The sequence below is a fragment of the Podarcis gaigeae genome, assembly GCF_964106915.1.
Source record: "Podarcis gaigeae genome assembly, chromosome: Z".
In the NCBI taxonomy this organism is placed as follows: Eukaryota; Metazoa; Chordata; class Lepidosauria; order Squamata; family Lacertidae; genus Podarcis; species Podarcis gaigeae.
The window spans coordinates 22,376,615-22,402,434 of record NC_139691.1 but is presented as its reverse complement, the minus strand read 5'-3'; the positions used below and the strand labels follow the sequence as shown (position 1 = coordinate 22,402,434).

Genomic DNA, 25,820 nt, shown 5'->3' with positions numbered 1-25,820 from the left:
TTCTCTATTGGTAGGAGAAAATAACAGAGGCCAACCAGGGAATATTGAGAAGCAGGGCAGCTAGTAAGCACCATCTTTTATTAAACTGTTGCAACAGGGTCCCCTATTCACCCCACGCAGCATGGGAGGAGAGGAACCCCGAACAATGGTGTGCAAGCCCTTATATAGACTTTTGAAATTGCCCACCCTGTAGCTCAATATCACCCACTAAAACATCACACATACATCACTGAAGGGGGTGGTCTACAACAGAAATCCTGTCTGATAGGCAGTGGCGTAGCGTGGGTTGTCAGCACCCGGGACAAGGCAAGTAATTTGCACCCCCTAACCCGTGGATTTGCGCCCCCTAACCCATGGATTTGTGCCCCCTAACCCTAACCCCCAGATGTTGCGCCCGGTGCGGCCTTCCCCCCTGCACCCCCCACGCTACGCCACTGCTGATAGGATACTGATAATGGTCATTGGTGACTTTACCTGGGCAGCCTGGCCATTCCTTTTGAGATGCTAAATACTTAGTTCCTGAATCCAAGTCACAGGCTCACCCTATTCATACACAAATACACCCTTAAGACAGGATTTATGAGCAGAGAGTAAATGGGGAGGTTTTCCCATTTCCTTCCTCACTGCAGAGAATTTTTGAGGTGGCTGGAAGAGTCAAAATGGCTTCAGGATGGTTCTCTTGTACTATTTCAGACACGTGGTTTATATACTTATGTATGTGTTTGCCTTGTACATTTATGAACGTTTATTTTATATATATAAGAATTCCTATAACAGGGGGTTGAACTAAATGACCCCTTGGACCACGTCCAACTCTACAGTTCTATGATTTCACTCCAACTTGAATCCTTGGAGAGTCACTACTACTCAATATAGAAGGGAACATGTGGCTCTCCAGAGATGGCTGGACTACAATTCCCATCAGCCCGAGCTGGCATGGAAAAGAGAGACCCTCCTTCCCGATTTCTGGCAGATTTTGAGTGCCCACTTGCATTTGGTATAAGTATTCAGTATTCAATCCATTTCCAGCTCCAAAAGCTTAAATCTAAAGGCTTATCCCTGTCAAGCCATTTTACGGTCAACAATGTTTTTCTCCTTCTTTTCCTTTTCAATTTCCTTATGGAGTTGTTATCCAGGCCTTCCTATTGTTCTCCTTTCTTTCAACTTACCATCCATTATGTTTTCAATTAGTCCTGTATTTCTTAGAGCTTGCCCTACCATACTTGATCGCCTCGTCTGCGCTCTGCATTAAGCCCTTGTACCTCTCCAATATCTCTTTATTAGTTTTTCCTCTCTAACTCTACACTTGCTGTTCCAAGACTGCATTTCAAAAGCTTCAAGTTCTCTTTCTTCCATTTTTAATCCAGTAATATACTACTAGTTTCAACTAGTGCTAGTAGAAGCAGCTGACCTTCACATTACATTCTCTCTCTATATTCATGTTTATTTTCTCTTTCTCAGAATTTCCCTGAAACAAGGCCTATAAATCTGAGGAGATTCAAGAGGATGCTGTATGCACAAACCAGAGTCCAGAGTTCTTACTACATTTTACTTCTTCATACTGTAGGTGACACCCTTCCAAAAGCAAACAAAAACCCTCACACACAAACCTGAAAACTTTAAAGGGCATGTTTTAAGGCTGGAGTAATGTGTTCTCCTTGACCATTTCACTGATGGCGACAAAGCATGGAAGAACAGTAGTGAACGTGCCAGGCTGCTAGGATGGCAAATTCATATGTCATTTCTTGAGATTCAGCCTTACGTATGGCCTCAGGCAGCTTTTAAAAATGTTGTTTCTTCACATCATAAAAAAAACCAGTACCATTTAGTACAATGGGTTGTGCCTGATGGATGAAAGGCAGAATGCAATGATGGTGGCTGTATATATCGAAGAAAACCTAGGTGGAGTTGGAGCTACATGCTAAAAGGATGAAGAGCACCATCTCTTCCTAAACCTACCAGAAACAGTGATTCAGGAAAAAGTGTTCACAGATCCGCACTGGTTGATATGCTCCTGGGCCAAGTTCAAGGTATTCATATATAAAACCCTTAACAACTTGGGACCAGTTCACCTGTGATATTGCCTTACCCCATATACACCCACTTGACCACTTCAATCAGCAGAACTGGCACTGTTACAGGAGTCACATAATACCCGTTCTGCATTTGTAAGAACTTGAACTTTCAGTGTAGCAGCACCTACCTTGGAAGTCCCTGCCTACTGATAGCAGGCACCTCCACAAAAACATTTTTGTTTAGACAAGCCCACACAGGTGTTTGGAAAGTCGGTGTGAATTTTAATTTGTGCTTAGTGTATTGTCATTTCAACTTTTTGAAAGTCTTAGCAATATTGTTGTTGACTTTTCTTTTTTGTTAACATTACTGGTGTTGTTACTTTTTTGTAAACTACTTGCAAGCCTTAAAAAAACAAAGAAGACCCCCAATCACTTGATTTCCGTTTTTTAAAACAATGCAAAAAACACCCCTATATATGTTTTATTCATTGTTGTATGTAGCTTTGTATTACTTTTCTCAAAAAGCAACGAAGACATTTGAGAAATCAAGAATAATAAAAACCCAAGTTAAGCTAGCAAGGCAGCAGAAGGCTACTACGTGAGCTTCTGTGGAGCGTTTCACAAATGCTGAAGACCTCCTGATAAAAACTAGTCAAGAGATTGGTCCCCGCCCCCCAATAATTTACTAGGTGAATAAAAAATTACCTACATGCAGATCAACCTGCCCTTGCAAAATTTCCATCAGAAAACGCAATTTATATGCCTCCAGTCTTATTATTTGGAACTCATGTGTGCTCGACTAGCTCCTTGAATATTCCTATAGAAAGGCAGGATACAAATTTTGAAAACTGATTAATAAGAGTTTCCAATCTGGGTCACCGCTGGCCAGTAAGCTCCCTATTAATTTTAATTAATCTGAGAAAGAACTAAGAGGTGGGTCCAGAAAGCCTAGGGTTCGAATCCCCACGATGGGGTGAGCTCCCGTTGCTCGGTCCCAGTTCCTGCTCCCCTAGCAGTTTGAAAGCACTTCAAGTGCAAGTAGAGAAATAGGTACCGCTCCGGTGAGAAGGTGAACGGCGTTTCCGTGCACTGCTCTGGTTCGCCAGGAGAGGTTTAGTCATGCTGGCCACATGACTCGGAAGCTGTCTGTGGACAAACACCGGCTCCCTCAGCCTATAGAGCGAGATGAGCTCCACCGCAACCCAAGTCGTCCTTGATTGGACCTAACGGTCAGGGGTACCTTTACCTTTACCTTACCACTTGCCCCAGAGTTAAACAGGGGAGATCCACACTCCAGTTCCCATTGCCACTCTTTGGCTACCAGGCCAAAATCAAGGTGTTACTGTTAGTAAGTCCTCAGCAGCTTAGGACCCACTTGCCTGCTTCAATCCATGGAACTGAAACCTTTACGAGTGCCACAAAATGTTTGTCCTGCACTTCCAAGGAACAATTCTTCAGTGTGATGCCACCTACTTCTCCGGATCTCCCTGACCAGACATTATGTAGGCACCTTCATTGTGCTTTCCGTGCCTGCTAAAAACTTGTTTCTGCAAGCCTAGCAAAGCATATTGTGTATAATTGTAAATTTAAGGCAAGGGGAGTAGATTTAAGACATCAAATATCCTGGCATGGGCAATATATACTTACCTGGACACTTTTTTTAATTCAGCCAGCTTTCTGGCTGGTTCTGAAAAAAGGAGGAGATACAGGTCTCCATCAATTTCCTCCAGCTGCCTCCAGTTCCTTTCCTCTCAATCCAGGCTCTGTCCTCACTCCTACTGCAGTCGAGAGCCAGTATGATGTAGTGCTTAGACTACCAGACCTGGGTTCAAATAGCCTCAGCTATGAGGCTCAGTAGGCAATTAATGGCCAGTCACTATCTCCCAGCTGAACTTACCTCACAGTGTTGCTGTCAGGATAAAAAGTAGGGAAAGCTCCTTGGAGGAAAGTATAATTAAAACAAACCACAAGGTGGCTGTAGCTATGCTTAGTGAATATTGCAACCACTTCCAAGATGAGTTCAAGAATTTTCTTTGGTGAGGTGAGAGAACAGAAGAGAGAAGGTATCCTTACTACTTTCAGAAAAGCAGGTTCCTATTCAATAACATCTTTCTGATCTAAATACTTTGTGGCTGCACAATTACAAAGCTTTGATTCAACATCTTCCCTGGCACAGATAGGCTAAAGGCGAACTGTGATCATAGCTAGATTAAAATCATTAGGCAGGGCAACATTCACACTTCTGATAATGAGACAGATCATTGTGGGAGGTGACAAGGCACATAAAAAGCTCTCCCTTCTTCCAAACAGTCATGCAAGATTTTCTACCAACCACTATTAGAACTCAAAACACCACGATTTCTTCTCATATCACGTTACAGAATAATTGCAAGGCTGCTCTGTCAGGGTAGATGTGATCAGGGCTTCTCTTCAGGACAGAGAAAATGTTGGGTTTTCCCTCTTGGAACTGTTGTTGAAGCTGGCTACTATAATAAGCCATGTTAACAGGACACCCATTTGTATTCAGAAATAATTTATTCTAGTAATAATTATCTACACACACAATAAATGAATTATGATAAAGTAACTTCCTGATGAGGGGACGCAGGTGGCGCTGTGGGTTAAAGCCTCAGCGCCTAGGACTTGCCGATCGAAAGGTCGGCGGTTCGAATCCCTGCGGCGGGGTGCGCTCCCGCTGCTCGGTCCCAGCGCCTGCCAACCTAGCAGTTCGAAAGCACCTCCGGGTGCAAGTAGATAAATAGGGACCGCTTACCAGCGGGAAGGTAAACGGCGTTTCCGTGTGCAGCTCTGGCTCGCCAGATGCAGCTTTGTCACGCTGGCCACGTGACCCGGAAGTGTCTCCGGACAGCGCTGGCCCCTGGCCTCTTAAGTGAGATGGGCGCACAACCCCAGAGTCTGTCAAGACTGGCCCGTACGGGCAGGGGTACCTTTACCTTTACCTTTAACTTCCTGATGAATGTTGTACAATAGTTGTACAACTATTTTACTATGGGTGCTTTGGGGGGGCACTACTATCTCTACTGTACAAGTTGCAACTAAAATAAAGACTGGATATAATTTTAATGTTGTTGTTGTTGTTTTAATGATGTCATTAGGAATAAAAATGCAGTCAGGAATAAAAGCCAAAAGAATCTCGAGAGAGGTCTGCCTATCAACAGTCAATGTGCTGGCTAACAGTATTTCCCCCCTGGCTATTTCACAGCATTCTGTGTTTAAGGAGTTTGTCCATTAATTGCAACTATTTAGGAATTATGTCTAAGCTGTTAGAAGAAGCCAACAATTTTAAGCTGTAACTAACCCCCTCTACAAAGGCATACAGGGGGACAAATCATACACCAGTTAATAACTAGGACTATACCTGGGTGAAAAACAGGTATTGGTTTTGGGCTCATCAGGTACTCCATATTTCAGATTGCAGGCAAGAGGCAAGCAATGAAATGGAAGATCCTGCAGGTATTACCACTATCTAGCCTGCCCCACTTTGATGTTACATGCTTTTATTTTGTTATCTGGTTGAGCTATGGCAAAATGACCCCATCTTTGCATCATTAGAACATGCAGAGATGTTTATAGAGCCAAGAGATTCTATAATGTTTACAGCTGTTGTCCATGACTACTAAACAGCTTCAGTGTTTTACGTGGCAAGATTTGGTGTTACATTACAACATCCAGTTGCCTCAAAAGGCAAAACCAAGATTGCCTTGCATAACCTATATATAGAAATGGCATTTGAGCTCAGATAGAATCCTACCAGATCCAATATAAGTTTTCAATATGTTGTAAATGAGTGTAAAAAAAATATCAATGCCAGCTTTGTAGCAAATAACAAAAGCCAAAATGTAAAGACCATCCATAATGCAAAACTACTATTTTTCAACAAAACTGAGGATATTAACAAAGTAACATAGTTCTTCAGGGTAAAGGTAATGAATGAGAACACATTTACTGTTTTTAAACTGTACTTAAGCCCAAAGTATACAGAATACTCAAGAGCTAACACGTTTCTTTATTTATAACTCTCCACCAGATGCTTCCTTAAGGAGAAAAACCTGCAATAGGAACAAAGAAAATGCCACAGAACTAGAACTCAACAGTAACAGGTAAGTCTATCTGGACTAAATGTCATCAACCTACGGTAATATGTGAAAAGTTTAGAAGAGTCACTGTTTATGAGAATGGTATATTTTTAATCAAAGTCATGTCATACACCCATTTATTACATAAATACATTTTCTTCATCAACACTTAACAACCTACTTGGGCCCAAATGATAGTGACTCCTAACGGCGCCCACAGATTTGAAGACATGCTGCACCGCTCAACAGAAAACTGACTTATTGGTAAAACAATAACAGACAATATTTGTATTGAATTTTCATTGGAATATAACAAAATCATTTCCTGAAAGTTTAATTCTTTTCTTCACACTATTCAAAAGGTGTAACTTAAATATTCATAGAATTTTGCTCAAATATGAACCCAGACACTAAATAGGCTAAAGAATGACCATCATAGATTTTTGGAAAAATGTAGATAGGGTCAATCTTACTACTTGGTAAACTACTGTGTAAACTAACTGGTAAACTAATGAAGAAGCCAAGAGTCCTCAAGGACTAAAGAAAAAGGAAGTACATAGCCAAGGACCCCACCGGGCCTACAAATGAATAAAGCTGATACAGTGTCTCAGGGCATTTGAATACTTCAATTAATTTCCACTGTGTCTATACTATAAATAGTTCCAGTTGCTGCCTTCTGTGCAATCATATACATGTAGTTTATTTATTTTGGTTTTATTTTATGTTTGTTTTGTTTGACAGTGGTCTATAGTTGTATATGGACTATGTGTGCTGACATCAGATCCTGTTTGATAACACTGTATTTTAAAAAATTATAAAAATTATTATTCTGCACTTCCAGGAGTAGCTGAGAATGGAGATAACTAACCTTCATTATTTTACCTTGCAAGGTACACTGATCATTTAAAAAGAGCCATTCCGTTCATAATTCTGGGATCTTAGTCCCTCCAGAAATATGTATTTTTCCCTTGTGCTATAAGAAAGGGAATGAGTTAAGGGACTAAGCAGAAATCTTTCTGTTTTGAATTTGCTGCCACAGGCTTGAAATCCATTATTCTTTACAAAAGGATACAAATTCTAACAAACCCAACGATCATTAAAGAATGTTAAAAAAAATCATTTTCTTCACTAACAGAGACATTTGAGTTAACTGGCTTTTGTTAAAACCGATATATAAAAAGATTTCTAATCCACCATCAGTGGTGAAGAGCAATATAATGCAAACATTTCACAAGGCAGGTCAGATTATTATATTCTGGCCAGAGCAAAGGGATTTACAGCACTTTACAAACAATTGCTGAAAAAGTGTATACATGTCTTTCACCAAAAACATGTTATCAATCAGATGTTCTGAAGCAGTTTTGACTTGATTCCTATGACTTCATTAATAACTGAGGTAAGGGGAGGCAGATGTAAAACCATCCTTTGGTTAAAGAACTTGTGTTCCACGGGAAAAAGCCTTTTCTTTATTTTTTAACATGGACAACAAAATCTCTGAACTGTTTCTTCTGTTGAATGCAGAAAACAGCTTCAGTGTGAATTTGTGCCACCCTTAAACCAGGGTTGGGATGAAGAAGGGGACAGGAATTGAGCTCACACTCAGCAAGAACAATTCCCACAGCCTTTCACACTGTTGATGATCTCTTCTTGCAGCTTTTTCCTTTCCTCGTCTTTGGACAGGTGATTGGTTTTCTCCTCCCACCTCTCGTTAGTATTTCTGTTCAGCATCCTGCTGCTCTGCGTGTGCCACATTTCATAGTAGAGGCTGCTGGGACTGGTAAGGAGATCTATATGCCTGCCACGCTCTGCAACTTTACCCTGTTTTTTAAAAAAAAACATGAAGGCAGTGATCAAAACAGACTCGAGCAGGAAGGAACAAACAGTGCACATATAGCCACCCTGATTTTGAATAAGGAAAGAGCACTCTTGGCTACTTGTGTATACTCAGTGTTTTCTCCTTTCTTCCATGCCCTTCTTACATCTTAGCTCATCTATAATGTCGCCTCTTACTTGTCTTGTCTATAAACCAAAAGTTCTAAATACTGCAACTTTTCCTCATAGCAGTTTTTCCACCCCCCTGATCATTTTGTTTGCTCCTCTTTGAACCTTTATGAACTTGACAATATCCTTTTTGAAGTGAGGTAACCAGCACTGCACACAGTATTCTAGAAGCAGTTGCACCATAGATTTATATAAAGGAGTTGTGCTATAGACAGCTTATTCTTCATTTCCTAATGATCGCTAGCATGGAATTTGCCTTTCCCACAGCTGCCGCACCTTGGGTCAACATATTTATCAAGCTAACTGCTATGACCCCAAGGTCTCATTTCTAGCCAGTCACTGCGAGTTCAGGCCCCGTGTGAAATTTAGATGCTTGGGCCCTGACATGCATCACTTTACACTCGTTTACATTGAACTGCAAAAGTCCTTTGGGAGCTCTTCACAATCTCTTTAGGTTTTAACAATCCTAGACAATTTAATATCAGCAAACATGGCCACTTCACTCTCACTCTTAACTCTAGATTGTTTATAAACCAGTTAAAAAGCACAGGTTGCAATATTAATCCTTGGAGGATTCCACTTTCTACACCTCTCCATTTGAAGAACTTTCCATTTATACATACTCTTTGCTTCCTGCAACTTAACCAATTTCTGAACCACAAGAGGACCTCTCCTCTTATTCCTTGGCAGTTAAGCTTACTCAGGAGTCTTTGATGATGTACTTTGCTGAAAGCTTTTTGAAAGTCCGGGTACATTGTTGTCAACCAGATCATCTTTATCTATATGCTTGTTGGCACTCTCAAAGTATCTGACAGGTTCATGAGACAGGACTTGCCCTTGCAGAAGCCACGCTGGCTCTGCTTCATTACAACTTGTTCTTCTATATGCTTGGTTATTTTATTTTTAACCACAATTTCCACCAGTTTTCCCAGGACAAACATTAAGCTAACCAGCCTGAAATTTGCAGGATCCATCTCCGTAGATTCTTTTTAAAAAATTGGTGCTACAAAAACTGGGGTCAGAAATACAAGAGAGGCAGTGGGAAAAGATGGCTGTCTCACAACCAGCACTCTGTTGTAAAAGATTGGTAGCAGCAGTGGTGCAAGGCACTTTAAAAGAAACTGGGCTGCTATTACTAATCGTCTCATCAAGGAAAATCACAGAAATGAAAGTACTCCACTAAAACAGAATCTGTTGGGATCAAAAAAAGAAAAAGAAAAAAAGAGGGCACATGAACATGCACATGGGAGAGAACTGTGTATGAGCAGCTTAAGGTTTTCAAGTGGTTTCCCTTGCAGCCATTCCTACCAGTGAAGGAACAAACACTGTTCCACTTTATTTCCTGCACACAGACGCCCCATATTTGGGTCCCAGGCAGAGACAGCAGACTAGCATAACTCTTTTGCAGTACATACAGTATTATTCAAACAGGCCTATCCTGCCAGATAGTAATCCTAAAACGAGCAACAAAAGCTCATTTGGAAATTTGAAATGAAGAATTTAGAAGTTGTCTGCTCTAAATTCTTCTGTGTAACTCGTATATTTAATAAGAGGAACAACACGGAAGTTTTAAATAAGCAACAATGAAGAATTCATTGTTGAACTAGAAACTGTAAGAGCCACTTAAAAAACATTTTTATCTTGTTACTTTCCCCCACTGCTTTTTTTTTTAAGTTAAGTCATTTGGTCCTTATTTTATTGAATTTACATTGTGGTTTTTTAAAAAATAAGTGGGTGTGGGACCCAAAGCAGAATGATTATATATTGAGTACTCCTTTTGGGGTCCCCCACCCAAAGGCTTTTCAGGGATACACCATTTCCCTCTCCTAAACCTGATTTTCTGTCTATCATGTCTCCCGACTCCAACAGTCAACATTTGTGACTGCTGAGCATGTTTGATCCTCATTGGGCTGTTTTCCCTCACCCACCTCAGTTTTCTTTCTGAATCTATTTTTGTTACTTCTGCAAACCTCAGTGTTCCCCTTGAGTCTGATGATACCTCCCCCCTTGTGCACGGAACTGGCATTTGGACAGTGGAGTTTGCTGTTAGCAAATATGATGCAAGTTGCCTTGGGGAGTTTTGTGGAAATGTGGGTTACAATTTATTTAAAGCAAAAAATAAAATAAAATACTAGAGATGATCCAATTGCAACAGGGTATGGTGTATTAAATTTCTCATTTTGTGAAGAGTATCTTGCTGCAAAAGAAATGTCCATGGGGATATGATCTTATTGTCAAATTTCTATTGAATGGCAAAACAATTGCATGCTTTTGAAAAGTAGTCACATTCCTAGTATGCTTTTGTGTAGATGCACATTAGAAATGCAGCAGAGTAGGAACAGAACAAATGCACCAGGGTTTATGAAACACACAATGCTTCTTCCACCACCACCAAGTCACCCAGTGAAACTAAGTAGGCAATATTACCAGTTTGCTCCTATGTCCTTGAGTGTATGTGAAAATGCACACACACTTTCAGGTATTTATAACTGATGAAGAGCGTGTTTCTAGTGAAATGACCTTAAAGAAAGCTGGGCTATATTCTTTAGCATGGCTGGAATTTAAGAAAGATTGCATAACTTCAGAGAGTCTCACCTGATCCAGGACAATGATTTCATCTGCATCAACCACTGTAGACAATCTGTGTGCAATAAAAACGGATGTTCTGTGTTTCACCACATCCCTCATGGCACTCAAGATGTTCTGTAAGATTAAAGATATGTGAAGCATTGAACATTTTATGCCTTTCAGGGCAGAGGGACCATCTTAAGAAAGATATCAAATGAAAATAATTTAATCACTTGTTAAGAAGGGTCACCAGCAATTTCAAAGTTACTACATAAGAAAAAGGTGGCCAGTTTGAGAAACGAAAGTGCAAGGATTCAAGGGCTAGCTACTTTGAAAACTTCCAATACAGATATTACAAAAGCTTTACCATTCTAGATACCCCAACAGGGGCTTTGCTGGGCTTCTAAATCTAGTTTCTAAATAAGGGTAATGTGTGTGCACAGGGAGTGGTTTATTTTTGCTTCCTTTAGAAAAGCAGTTCCTTTAAAAATGAACCTGGGCAGCACAAGACATACATTTTGCTACTTTGCTGATTGCTTGGTGCACACATTGGTGGGGAAAGACGTGATTTTTTAACATGATGCTTTTAAAATGCAGCTGTGTTGTGTAAATATTCAGCTTCGTTTGACAACCTCACAATAATTATATCAAAATGAAAAGGCAAGAAGTAGAACATTCACTAGAAATTCACATTTGAATCTGTGAATAGAATCCAATGAGGTTACTCTTGAAAGGTATATATTTTAACTTACTACACACTAGAAGGGACCATGTGCCTCAACTGACTGCCAGCAGGCTGGCAACGTTATGAGTGGAGGTCAACAGGTTATTTACTTCAAGTAATCTAAAGTGAACAGAGACACTTAGCGACCAACAACTTCGTATTTGCTACAGACAGGATGATTGGTTTAGAAAATTATTGTTGGTGCTGAGATTTCTGTATTTAACAGTTATGGAAGTCTGATGCAGTTGCTACAGTAATGTCCTGACTTGTGTGTCACAACATCTTGATGTTTTACAGCTCTACTTGTGAATATAAAGTGATACCAGGCCAGAGGTCTATGTGCACCCAACCTGTATTTCAGTTAGGATGCTCCATGAAAAGCTTTTGCAACAATAATTTACAGGAACTATTTTTACGAATGTTAAGTAGCAACTATCTGTTTCCCCTTCATATCACACTAAGCAGGACCGGTGATCCCAGGTACTTCACAGAATACAAGAGATTATGCTGGAACCTGTTTAGAACAGGTCCCAACTATTTCTGCATCCAGCTCAAGAAGGGTTACACCCAACTTCTGGCCTTTCTGAATTTGGTAGAGTGGCAAAGCAGGATTGTATAAGGATGAAGCAGGAAAAGTACTGTGTTCTGTAGCTTAATTTACCTCTTCTGTAATTGAATCTAAAGATGAAGTGGCTTCATCATAAAGGATAATGGGAGGATTCTTCAAGATTGCTCTGGCTATAGCGATTCTCTGCTTTTCTCCACCTGAAAAGATTAAACAAACCCACTGAGGGTTATTTTTACCCTTGAATAACCCAACACCAGGACATTTTCTTCACCCACCCAGTGAAATGTCCTTTGCTCCTTCAAAGCTCTCAAAGACTCCAAGCAACTCAGATGAACTATAGTTTAAGTGTAATCAAACAACGAACAAAACAAATGCAGCATTGGAACAGCAAGTCTTATCAGAATGAATGAGAAATTCTTCTAGAAAAGTCAAAACGTACAATCAACTGTCATTCCATAGCTAAGCTACTATTTAGGGCTGCATTCAAACAGGGTTTTCTGAGTATCAGGTGGGCTCATCCAGCATGACTGACAACTGTAGGTGATGCGGAAATTGTGCCTTTTAGAGGAGCACATATTAGCAAAAAAGCACCTATCTCAGAGTCTATTCCTGCACAACACACGTTGCCAGTTATAGCTGAGAGCATAAACACTGGCCATAGAGGAACCAGGTGTATCCAGGGTGCAATTTTCTCCCAATTCACTAAGGTTACCATTAGGCCAACTTTTCCATGCCACTTTGGATACAAGTTGTGCTATTTTTTATTTTAATAAATACACCCATTTGGGGCTTTAGGGACACTGCAAGTAATTAATGGCTATATATGCATCTGCCTTCCTCTGCTGCATTTCAAAGATTTGACAAGGCTTCCATTTAATTCTTTCATATTCTTGGTGATATGACCTCCTAACTAACACTGACTTGTTTTAGCAAACCACTTTAGGAGGATAATAATCTCATTTCACTTTGAGCCTTAAGTGGCTATGCTGAAGCTGAGCAATAAACAGAAATTGAACTATTCACCCAAGATGAAAATTCTGCTTTTCTCCCCCTTCATAACAACCTAGTCTGAAGTGTGTTGTATTTTTTACTGCCTGTATTTGAAAGAGTATGCCACGACTGCATAATGCATAATGGCCTATTTCCCTTAGTCTCCTCCCATGTCCGTTTCACATTCTATGTCACTCTCATGACAAAAAATTAAAATGTGAGAAGGATTTCTTTAACATGTAACGGACCAGACAGACACTATGGGGAGCTCAGCATGGGTTCATAGAACTCTTGTGTCCAAGGGTCAATTCAAATGTGACCAAATGCCTCCATGGAAAGTTAGTGTGCATAAGAAATTGTATTGACCATATGAAAAGGCACGCATACTTTTTGCTGCATATACATGCACTGCTAACAGATTGGATTCCCAGCACATACATCTGAGAATATTGTGCAAATGTTTCTCATTTGACAATCTCATGACACTCTGGTAGTCTGATTCAAACATGGTGTTTGCCTAAAAAGTGTGCAGGAGGTGTGTGGATTTCATTTCTGCCCTGTACCCCAGATGGTGCAGTATTATGTTATCAAGGCTAACTGTGGCTAATGGTAACTCGATTTCTGTGTAACTAGGCTTCTGCGTAACTCATTTCAAATGGTTACAAATTGGGTTTTTTAATAAAACAAGGGTGTTTTTCTGTGCAGCAATGGTATAACATGAAATGCAGCCCTTAAACATCTGTTTTCCTAGAAATGCAGTTGCTGCTTATTGCTCTCCCCATATCATATTGCAAACTGTTTATTTATAACTGCAGTTTCTATGCTTCAGATCACAATTAAATTCATCCTTACTCCACCTTCAAATCCTCATGACTGAAATCCTACAACGTTCTGAATGTGCAACTCCTATAAAATTTGTGCCTAGCATGTAAAACTACACAAAAGACTGCAGTCATTATTGGCTGTGTTCTGCCCAAAATAATTTCACAGGTTTATATTTTCAAATAAATCAGGATTTAAGCATACTGTTTAAAGGTTTAAACCTAACAATAATGAAATGAAGGGATAGATTCTAGATTATTAAATAAGTAGTAAATGAAGAAAGTTTTACTTTCATATTTAAATACCACAGACTTTGATTTTGAAATATAGCGACAACTTTCTGATACCACATATTACATCCCCATTGTATGTGACTCTACTAACAGGTTCACCAGACCTATTAAACAGGTTGTTCAGGATGGTTTGGCTTTAAATTACATTATATCTACAGAAGGTGGCTATTTGATTAACTAATCTCCTAGAATACCTTGTTTCTACATTTTACCTAAGATTCAAAAGGCGGGATTTCCCCCATTTGGAAGACCTATTGTCTCTGGTAGTAATTCCATTCTGGAACTTTTGGCTAAATTTGTAAATTATTTTCTGTCACCACGCATACCTAAGATTCCGTCATACATTAGGGACTCCATGGATTTGTTCAACAATTTGAATCAGTGGTAATTCCTTCTGATTCTCTCCTCGTGACTCTGGATTTTAAATCTTTATATATCTCATGAGGAAGCCTGCGCCTGTGTATGACTCTCTAGAACAATATGCCTTTTCAATCCTCCAAAACATTTTCTTATGGACTTATTAGACATAGCTTTAGAGAACAATTTCTTTATATATAGAGCTCCCTTCTGTCTTCAAGTGAAGGGTATTGCCATGGGTAGTCCCATGGCTCCTTCCATAGCCAATTTATTTATGGCTGATTTTGAGCATTGCTTTGTGTACAGTCCTAATAATCCTTTTGCTTCAGATCTGGCTTTCTATCAAAGGTTCATTGATATCTTTTTGATTTTTAAAAATGCCAATAGATTTCCTGACTTTTTATCTTGGATGAATCAACTATTCCCCTCATTAGTGTTTTGACCATAACACTTCGTTACATTTTAAATTGTATCATCCATACAATCTGAAACGTAACCTACCTTTGGGCCAATTTTTGCAGAGAAAAAGGAACTCCCCTACTTTGGACGTGTACAACGAGCGGCAGGTGAGCTAGAGATTGCCCTGGCAAATAGAGGATATCCCCAGCATATTATTCATAAAGCCCAAGTGAAAGTAGATGCATGTGACAGACGGGACATTCTTGTACTCAAAAGCAAAATACCACAAAAATGTATCACCTGCCGACAAAGGTCAGTATAGTTAAAGCTATGGTTTTCCCAGGAGTGATGTATGGAAGTGAGAGCTGGACCATAAAGAAGGCTGATCACTGAAGAATTGATGCTTTTTAATTATGATGCTAGAGGAGACTCTTGAGAGTCCCATGGACTGCAAGAAGATCAAACCTATCTATTCTTTAGGAAATCAGCCCTGAGTGCTCACTGGAAGGACAGATCCTGAAGCTGAGGCTCCAATACTTTGGCCACCTCATGAGAAGAGAAGACTCCCTGGAAAAGACCCTGATGTTGGGAAAGATGGAGGGCACAAGGAGAAGGGGATGACAGAGGACGAGATAGTTAGACAGTGTTTTTGAAGCTACTAACATGAGTTTGACCAAACTGCAGGAGGCAGTGGAAGACAGGAGTGCTGCGGTCCATGGGGTCACGAAGAGTCGGACACGATTAAACAACAAATTCTACTTGTTAATTCAGTGCAATTCTGTTACAATTGATTTTGACAGATCAATGACTAAGCTCTTTAGCAACGAAATGTTGGATTACTGGAACAACATCTGAGCACTGAACCACTGGTATATCACAAGTGGACTTTTTATTACTATGTTTGCAATTATTCAAGATAAAATCTATTTTGTAAAGAGAAGAAATTAGGACTGAACCACTGATATATTACAAATGAAATCCTTATTTACTGAGTTTGATATTGTGTAAGATAAAACCTATTTGGGAAAGAAACTACTTCAACATTAAGGAAGTCACAAATATAAGTTAACTGATTCCCAGAGGAGACTGGCATCATACATTTAGAAAGTCACTGACATGTTCTTAGTGTATCTTTTTTGCCATATTGATGGCCTCTCTTGTTGTCATAAGTGACCTATTAGAACCCAACCTGTGAAATTAAGACATTAGAGAAGCTAACTGGCAGGCACTTGGGTGCCAATGCTGACAAGGCCCAGCCTTCCTCAGCTTGTACCTGTAAGCAGAGGGAGCAAATGGCCAGTAAGCAGGAGGGAGAACTTAACTACTGGGGGGGGGGGGGAGCGCACAGTGGTTTTCCTCTATCATTAAAATTATGAGCTGCATAATGAGCTGCTCATATTGAAGGAGTGAGGTAGACCTCGAAACTACAGAGCATGCGGTGGCACAAGTTTGGTTCTTTGGGATCACTTAAGTCTCAGGACCAGAAATGTTAGAATCCTTTTCTGATCAGAAATCAATGCCTGATCTGCTGAATTCCAGTTGAGGCCTCACACTACTCAACACTAAAGGAGATATCCCTGGGTCCAGAGATTTTTTCTTTTTCTTTCTCTGCTGTTTCCACCTTTGTTTACTCAAGTCATCCAGTGTTTTGCAGGTGTGGAAGCAGTTTGGATCATTCTTCCAGTTACGTGATTATATAAAAAGTGCTGGGTACATGTAGGAGGAAGTAACTACAGTGGTACCTTGGGTTACAAACAGTTTGAATTACAAACACTTCGGGTTACAAATTCTGCTAACCTGGAAGTAGTACCTCGAGCTAAGAACTTTGCTTCAGGATGAGAACAGAAATTGTGCGGTGGTGGCGGCAGCGGGAAGCCCCATTAGCTAAAGTGGTACCTCAGGTTAAGAATGGTTTCAGGTTAAGAACAGACCTCCGGAATAATAATAATAATAATAATAATAATAATAATAATAATAATAATAATAATAATTTATTATTTGTACCTCAGCCATCTGGTTGGGTTTTCCCATCTGGTTGGGCGGCTTCCAACAAAGATTAAAAATACGTTAAAATGTCACATATAAAAAACTTCCCTGAACAGGGCTGCCTTCAGATGTCTTCTAAATGTCAGGTAGTTGTTTAGTTCTTTGACATTTGAAGGGAGGGTGTTCCACTGGGAGGGTGCCACTACCAAGAAGGCCCTCTGCCTGGTTCCCTGTAGCTTTGCTTCTCACAGTGAGGGAACTGCCAGAAGGCCCTCGGTGCTGGACCTCAGTGTCCGGGCAGAACGATGGGCGTGGAGATGCTTCTTCAGGTATACTGGGCCGAGGCCGTTTAGGGCTTTAAAGGTCAACACCAACACTTTGAATTGTTCTCGGAAACGTACTGGGAGCCAATGTAGGTCTTTCAAGAGTGGTGTTATGTGGTGTCAGCAGCAGCCCCCAGTCATGAATTAAGGATGAATTAAGTTTGTAACCAGAGGTACCACTGTACTACAAACAGATTCATGACTTAAGCAAGCGAATACTTGGAGATATTTTAAAAACAAGTGGATTTAAAAAGAGCCAGTTTCCTTTTAGCTTATTCAATTCTTGAGTTTTAATGAAGTCCCTGTTCTTTTTATGTTGAAAGGATGTACACCAGGACCACTGTAGGAATGCTGCATATTAATTATATGAAATATGCAGCATTAGCTTTCTCCAGTTAGGGAAGCAAACCTCCTGCGGCCACTACTATGCTGTGGAAGATGGAATCTGTTTCTTAGAAGCCTCAGGCACCCTACAGTTTCCATTACATAGGGCTCAGCATCTGAACAGGGCTATTATTACTATTATTACTACTACTGCAATTAAAACACAACACTGATATTAAAACACTGTATTGTGCAGTATTAAAAACTATTTCTTTAAAAAAATTTACATTGTTGACATGGGATAGATGTTATTTCACACTGTACAAAGATCAATGTACTTCATTTCAGCTTCATCTATCTCAAACACTTTAGAGCCATGTAGTCGTAAATCCCCCCCCCCCCCAATATGTAATAAAAACCAAGCACTCTAGCCTCCTTCTGCCTACCAATCTATGGAAGAAAAAAAACAACTCAACCAAGCAGAGTGAAGCAAATAAAAGGAAATCTACCAGTATTGCATAATATCTACTTACAACAGAATGCTCCCCTCCTTAAGAATGTATTTAGGGTTTAACGCCAAAGAATCCTAGAGATATTATCCCACAAGACAAATAGTCACTTTTTTCTTTAACATGAAACCAACATGTCTGATATCCAAGAAATTCACAAAAAAGCTAAAAGGGCAGTGCTAAGGGGCAGAGGATAGGGGTAATGGGCTCCCAACCCAGCACCATTTATCGTCATCCCCCTTAAGCCCAATTCTGACATTAAATCCTCACATTTACACACAGCCAAACAGCACATTACTAGGACCATAAAATAATTCCAGTCTTTAAATTACTTCATTTTCAACATGACCTCCTAACAGAGGCTAGTATTTATTATAGAGAATTTGCACATTTACAGCGAATCATTTTTACTCAGATCAGATGCACTACGAAGAACGGTATCTTTATACTTGCCTAAGACTAAAAAGCATAGATCTTTCATTCCACAGAGCAGCCATGAATCATCTAAATTCTAGTTAAATATTTTGTTGAACACAGCTGCATTATTGGCCACATTACATTTTGGGAGTGGGGAGGAATGAAGAATAATGGTAGCTCTCTGCTCTCCATACCACAGGCTTCTAATTGACTTCATGGTCAGTGCTGGAATTTCAAGGCAGCTGGACTACCATTTAATAATAAACTCGGCATTTACCTTACTGCAAAGCAAGTCACCTTACCAAAAGCTGGGGTGAGCTACATACTGTGCAATAAGCCTGAGGCTGGAAACATAGAGAAACATTGCACATTTGTCAACCTACCTGACAGCTTCAGACCTCGCTCTCCCACTTGTGTGCTGTACCCATTGGGCATTCTGAGAATAGCATTATGGATTCCTGCCAGTTTTGCAACAGCATAGACTTCTTCTGCAGAGGCATTCATATTGCCATACAAGAGGTTGTAGAATATGGTGTTATGGAAGAGAACAGAATCCTAGGACACATGCAAGCAGAACAATACCTCTCAAAACATGAAATGCCAATTGACAAGTCAGAGGGTTTTCTGAAATGCCAATAGTGAATTGTCTGGAACCTTTCACTAAGCCCCTTCAGGCAACAGCATTTCCAGTGACATTTTAATGAGGGGTTAAAGATGCTGCAAGGATAATTCTCCTCCAAGAAAGCAAAAGGGGTGTGTGAGAGACAAGAATGAATAGATAATTTCTGTTGTTTTGGCAGAAATCAGAATGATTATGTAATTTAAGATGCAGCACCGAAAGCTCATGGGGTTAGCTGAAATAGCTTCATTCACATTCTGATACTACTAAATTATCAGAGCTTCCCAAACCATGAAAATTTGGCATTTTTTCACTTTATTTAAAATATTTGAATTCTACCTTTATGCTGCTTAAATGAAAGCAGGTAAGATAACCAACAGTGTATGATACAAAAACACAAAGAAATGAGATCACATTAACAAATGGATGGTAAGATGCATAAGGGCAAAAATACAAACTAAAAACAGCAATGTCAAATAAACTTGATCTAGGTTGATACCTGAAAAACATAAGCAAGAAACTAGCAAGCATGTCTTAAAAGAAGACGTGAGTCTGCCAGTGAAGAGACCAAGATTTTGTTAACTACATAACCACAGAGAACAGAGGGATTTCCAAGGAGGCCTTTATTGACAGGCTCTGCAACTCCCTTTTTTGGAGAAGTCCATTTAGGCCTCATCTATGATGGTGATTAAAGCCCTTTTATCTCCTGCTGCTTCTTTTTGATGTGTTTTATAACCCTGCTTTCTTGCTTGCTCTTCTATATACTATTATGTAATTTATAGAATTATTTATTTTGTACTTTATCTTATTTGCCTTGGGCAGCATTGTGTGGAGTGGTGGAATAAAAAGCAATAAAAGTTCGTGGAACTCACTCAAAAGCGTCATTTAAGTTTCTTGAAATGGACAAAACATACTAGAAAAGTGAAGACAAGATCTGGACACAATTTCTATTTTCTGTCTACCAAATATTCTTATTTTCCACGTCACTGGTATTTTTAGTGTTTTTATAATAACTATACGTAATATGTTTTTTTAAAAGTAGTAACCAGCAATACCTGGAAGATCTTATGTCTCCACATGGTCCTGCATGTATTTCTCTATTCATCAGAGGCCCTTTGGCTTCCTCCATCATCTGAGGTGGCTACTAGGTGGTTTCCTGGCTTTGGAATTCTCTCCCCACAGAGGCTTGCTGAAAGACCACTCTGCTAAATAAAGACCTTTTTATTTTGCTTTAACTCTTGCAGATTTGCTATTTGGATGCCGCTTTTACAGAGTAGCTGTTACAGCTTATTTTCAGTCTACTGGCTATTTCATTATGTTGCAATATTTTATGGTATGACAGCCTGAAAATGTGTTTGAAGAGCAGTTTGTAAATCTAAATAAAGACTGAGAAAACTGTAATTCTTGCCCATGTTCAGTGAAACTCTTTATGGTTGTTCTTCCTTTGTGCCCTGGACTGTCACCCTGAGCTGCTTCATTGCTCCTGTTTTCAAATCAACACTGCAGTAGCTGTGGCTACAGCATCAGATGTTTGCAGGGAATTATGGGTTCCAAAGGAGAAGTAGTACAATACCTGAGGTACAACTCCTATGGATTTTCTCAGGCTGTCCAAACTGATGTTTCGTATGTTCTGGCCAGAAATGTAAATCTCCCCCTTCTGAGGTTCAAAGAAGCGAAACAATAATCTTACTATTGTGCTTTTCCTTTAAACAAAAACAAAAACAAAAAAGAGAAACAAAGTTAGAACTTGGGTTACTTGCTTGGTGTATCTTTATCATGATTTTAAAATAATAAATAAATAAATCAATGATGCAGAATTTTGCGCATCTGTTTACCCACCCTGACCCACTGCCTCCTACAATGGCCACTTTTCTTCCTGCAGGGACTTCAAAAGACACGCCACTGAGGACTTTCTGCCCCTCAAGGTATTCAAAGTGCACGTTATCAAAGGCGATGGTAGCAGTCTGTGGAGTGATCTGCAGGGGTGGAGCCAGCTCTTTATCCTATTGAAAGAAAAGCGCTGCTTTACACACTGCCCAGAAGGTATTTCAAAGAGTTTAGCAAGCTAAACAATGGATCTAATTCAGTGCAAGCTACAGCCACTGTTTTCTCCAAGGGGGGGGGGGAGAACCTAGCCATTTCAGTCACACAGGTAAGAGTCTCTTCTACCCACCCCCCATTTTTTCTATAAAGCTCAAGAATTTCTGATGTAATAGTCTGGCTTCTAGGCAGCGTTCTGCATAATAAATTCTGCATCATTAATTAAAGTGATAAAATAATACTTCAATGCCTGGCATGAACACAAAGTATGACAATGACAAACACACTGCTTTGGCTTTTTAAAAAAAGGGGGGGAGCTCTTTCAGAGACAGAGGTTCAAATAAAGCATCTCCACTAACCATTCTTCCAAAAGAACAAACACAAGTTCCTCACATGTAGCATTCCCTTTTCAGAAGAAAAATAGCTATCAGACGAAGCAAAAATAACTCCACATGGTGACTGAATTCATTCTAACATACTTGGCAAAGGTTTTAAGCAGCATTTTATGGGTAGAATCACAGAATTGTAGAGTTGGAAGGGACCCCCGAGGGTCAGTTAGTCCAACCCCTGCAATGCAGGAATCTCAACATGTAGTCCCCCATCCCATGTGAAATCATACCAGACCTTGCTTAGCTTTGCATAAAGGGCTAACAGTTTTATTGCTGAACAATACTCACTTTAATTTTTGAGTCTATATTAAGCAGTGTGAACAAGACATTCATGTCTATTAGCGCTTGCCTCGTCTCTCTGTACACCGTTCCCAGAAAGTTAAGGGGCAAAGAAAGTTGGAACAACAGTCCATTCACCATTACCAGATCGCCAACTGTTAGGTTACCTTAATTAAAAAGAAAAAGAAAAAATTGGGCTTAGAGTATGTTTGCTTGCCAAATATCTACCACACTTTTTAGTCATTTAGTTCTGCTCTTCAACACAAGCTGCAGCAACTTCAAAACATGGTATAATTTATCCAGTTAATTAATCCTCTACTTTTAAGGTATGAGTGCAAGTTACTTTCTAGATGGTTTTTAAGTTCTCTGCCTTGCTTGGAGGGCAAGGCCTGCACATCACATCAGTTCTGGAAGCCCAGGGATGCTTGTGTGAGATCTTGTAGGAACTCAGATTGTCAGGCAAGATATTGTAAGAGCCTCCTAGAGCAGGTGTAACCCCAAATGAACCTGGCACTTTTAAGTTTTCCACCCTGCTGGAATTTAACATGCACAATTTCAAGTAGTCTGCCTTCAACAGCATATGACTGAAACTGAATTAAGTTAAATGCACAAGTTAAATGTAATCCTAACTTATTGTCTTTGCTTAGGACATGTCAGCTGATTTCCACCCATGACCAAGAAGTGGATACTTCTTAAAAACTATTTTGTGGTACTGAATGCTAGGTGCTATCTGAGTTATTTAGCCACAAGATGTCCACAACCAATGAACTGATTCTTTTCCAGAATTTTAAGAATCTCTGCAGTCTGATTGTGATAAAGCTGCTCTAAAACCAAAATATAGTCCTTTAAAGTAAACCTATTTGAAGAACTGTCTCAAGAGACAGACAGATGTTGTTTGCAAGGAAAGCAAAATTTAAAAGGTCATTCAGTCTTTTAGTTCACTTGCTTGCAATTAAGGAATTTAATGCATCTCTTTAGGACTTTATACATTTTTTAAAAAAATCCAAGCATGCATGCAACATAAAAAAGACACAAGTTTTAGACACAAACAGGGTACCTGCAACAATTCCTTTGCTAGCTAGTACCATGATGGCTGTTAGCCCAATGCTGAATATAGCATTTTGTCCAAAGTTCAGCAGAGCTAAGGTAGTGGTAGTCTTCAGTGAGGCATTTTCATAGGTCTTCAAAAACCCATCATATCGCTGAGCTTCATACTTTTCATTATTGAAATACTAGTAAGTAAGGGGGGAAACATTGTAAGGAGTCTCAGCATTCTTAGGATTGTACTTCTTAAATTATTCTTTAATATAGCCTTCCCCAATCTGGTGTTCTTGAGATTGCTTTTGTCCATACAGCTGGGCTTGCTGGAGTTGATGGGAGTTGTAATCCAAAGCGTTGGCAGGGGGTACAGGGTTCAGGGAGGGCGTTTTAGTACATAACTAGCTAAACACTTTATAAAGCAGTTTACTGTTGCTTCAGCAACCTAGCCCCAGCACCCGACCTTCCAGCTCTGGACGCATCAAATGTCATGCCTGCCTGTCTCCTGTTCTTGATGGCCGACAGCTACTCAGTCACAGCTGCTACTGCCTTGCACCCATGACATTTTAAATTTATTCTAATACTATTCACAATATTATCTCCTTTCCTCCTCAAGGGATCCTCCCCCACCCTACCATAATATTATTGCCACAGCAATCCCAAGAGGCAAGATTAGGCTGTGGGACAGCAACTGCCCAGTGCTACTCAGTGAGCTTCATGGCCAAGTGAAGATTTGAACCTGGTCCTACATTTGACCCTCTCACAACTACACCACATATACCATGTTTTGGAAATGACTTGAAAAGCAAATCAAGAGGGACAAGGCTAAATACACAGGAGGATCTTTTTTATGTAAGTGAAAAATGGTAAGCAAACCCAGATAACCAACAGGTTTATAAAACTATATTTCTCCACTAAAATGTCATTTTGTTTGAAGATAATAGCATAAATGGAGAGAATACTCAAAGACAAAATATATGAAAATTCTGGAGAACTACATAGGCTGGGGTTAATTCTGCAAGTCATTATTAATAGAAGGAAGTAGATACAAGTTCCTTTTGAGTAAAATCAAGATACATAAATGGATAATAAAGTCTATCCTACTTAATAACAATATGAAAAGTTAAAAACGTTAATGGCTCACCTTCACAGTTTCATAATTCAGCAGCGAGTCAATTGCAGCGTTACCTGCATCATTATCTGCTTTATTCATTTCTATCCTAAATTTAGTTCTGCAAGACAAAAGGTTTGCATATAGATTTGTTCTCACCACAGCTCTATAAACCAGCTAATCCTAACCAGTTAGGGAAAATGCCTTACCTCCATTGTGTAACTCCTATTGTGAATACTGTGTATGCTCCTAATGTCCCCAAGGTTACTAGTGCAAACTGTGCGCCACATTTATAATACTGAACGAGGAAAGAGAAAGAAGGGAGAATGTCAGTAATGGTTTTCTATCATTTTGGTTACAATGCCGACAGAGACAAATCTGTTTTGACAAGATGTACCATGAAATAAAAGGGAAATGATTCTGTAAAGATAAACCAGAAGCACAGTGGGATGACTGAAAGAAAAATAGTGATATGGGTAATCTATCTCCTTAATACAACAGCCTTCCCCATTCTGGTGCCCTCTAGCTGTTTGGGACCGCAGCTCCCTGTAGAGTTCCAGTGGACATAGCTATATGATGCTTGGGTTGATGGGAGAAGTAAGCCAAAAGATATGGAGAGCACCAGGCATTAGGCTGGGGCAGACAATGTGCTGAACTGCATTTGAGGCTGTTGAAAGGTACAAATGTGCATAGTACAAACTTATGGTCATTTCTGCATGTACTCCAATATACACAGATACACTTTGCGCATGAGCTGCTCTATTCAGATTCTTTGCTTCGATGATATGGATGTGTGAAGGGACACACCTAAGCTGTCAACTGAACTTAATGCAAAAACTGTTTCAGATGCATGTGCTTTGTAGTAACATGTCAGAACAGACTCCAATGAGAGGATGGACTTTCCTTCCTTGAAGGTTTTGAAGCAGAGGCTGGATGGCCACCTGTCATGTGTGATCCAGTTGAGATTCCTGCATTGCAGGGGGTGGACTAGATGACCCTTAGGGTCCCTTCTAACTCTACAATTCTGTGAATGAAATATGACATCTGATTTCTAGGGAATGCACTGTGTACTTTCTCATCTACTGTCTTTATGTTCCAGGTCTGATATTTAGCAGAAAAACCTCTAGAGCTATTAGTGTAAAAGTGTGGCCATCTGAAGGAGAGTTGTTTTGCATGAGAAACTTTGGCCTGGTCCTCTACACCAAGACTGCACATCAGGAGGTGGGCCAACTTTGTCCTGACAGAGGTTCCAAGTTGGCCAACAGGACTGTCTTCCCCAAATTATGCCTAACTATCTCAATACCCAACACTTGCCAATTTAGTGCTTATCACATTCAAATGATCAACAAAGTTGCTGCTATAACAGCATCACTGTATGTACATCAATAAAAGTGACAATTACTGTTGCTTCTGGTAAGTAATACATACCAAAATTCCACTAACGAGTGCCACTTCGAACAAGGTGGGGCCCAAATTGAATACTATGGCACTGAGCACAAAGCTGATGCCTCTTGTTCCTCTGTCAATCGCTTTTGATAATGCTCCAGTCTGCCGGCTCAGGTGGAAACTCAAGTCCAGGTTGTGCAGGTGGAGGAAGACATTCTTTGCTATCCTTCGGATTGAGTTTTGGGCTACTTTTCCAAATACAGCATTTCTAGCCTCATTAAATAAAGCAGACCCAGCTCGTGAGATGCCATCTGGTTTAAAAAAACAAAAACTATTAAGATGCATATATTGCTGCTCCTCAATAAGTCCTTAATAGATGGAACATTTTATTTCACATATTTGCCAGTGTTACTTACTAGATCGAAAGTTCAATCGTTTTAAAATCCACACTTCATTTGCTGACTTTAACAAGCCCAAAGAATGAATTGCTATTATGGTAGATTACTGCTATAACTATTGTTTTAGTATTGAACTGGTATTAAATAAATAAATAAATAAATAACAA

The 25,820-nt window shown here is 39.8% G+C and overlaps 1 protein-coding gene across 1 annotated transcript in view; it reads right to left on the bottom strand.

The window, feature by feature from the left end:
* Window positions 1–6,202: 6,202 nt before the first annotated feature.
* The window catches only part of ABCB7 (ATP binding cassette subfamily B member 7), a 50,995-nt gene continuing 31,377 nt past the window's right edge, over window positions 6,203–25,820 (bottom strand). Inside the window, exons 6-16 of the mRNA XM_083722178.1 lie at window positions 25,298–25,566; window positions 24,079–24,167; window positions 23,903–23,990; window positions 22,778–22,952; window positions 21,730–21,887; window positions 20,852–21,015; window positions 20,586–20,715; window positions 18,777–18,948; window positions 12,067–12,170; window positions 10,709–10,816; window positions 6,203–7,930 (exon numbers count right to left, since the gene is read on the bottom strand). Of these exons, the coding sequence (XP_083578304.1) occupies window positions 7,712–7,930; window positions 10,709–10,816; window positions 12,067–12,170; window positions 18,777–18,948; window positions 20,586–20,715; window positions 20,852–21,015; window positions 21,730–21,887; window positions 22,778–22,952; window positions 23,903–23,990; window positions 24,079–24,167; window positions 25,298–25,566 (1,676 nt within the window). The 3' untranslated portion in view covers window positions 6,203–7,711. The remainder of the gene's footprint in view (window positions 7,931–10,708; window positions 10,817–12,066; window positions 12,171–18,776; window positions 18,949–20,585; window positions 20,716–20,851; window positions 21,016–21,729; window positions 21,888–22,777; window positions 22,953–23,902; window positions 23,991–24,078; window positions 24,168–25,297; window positions 25,567–25,820) is intronic.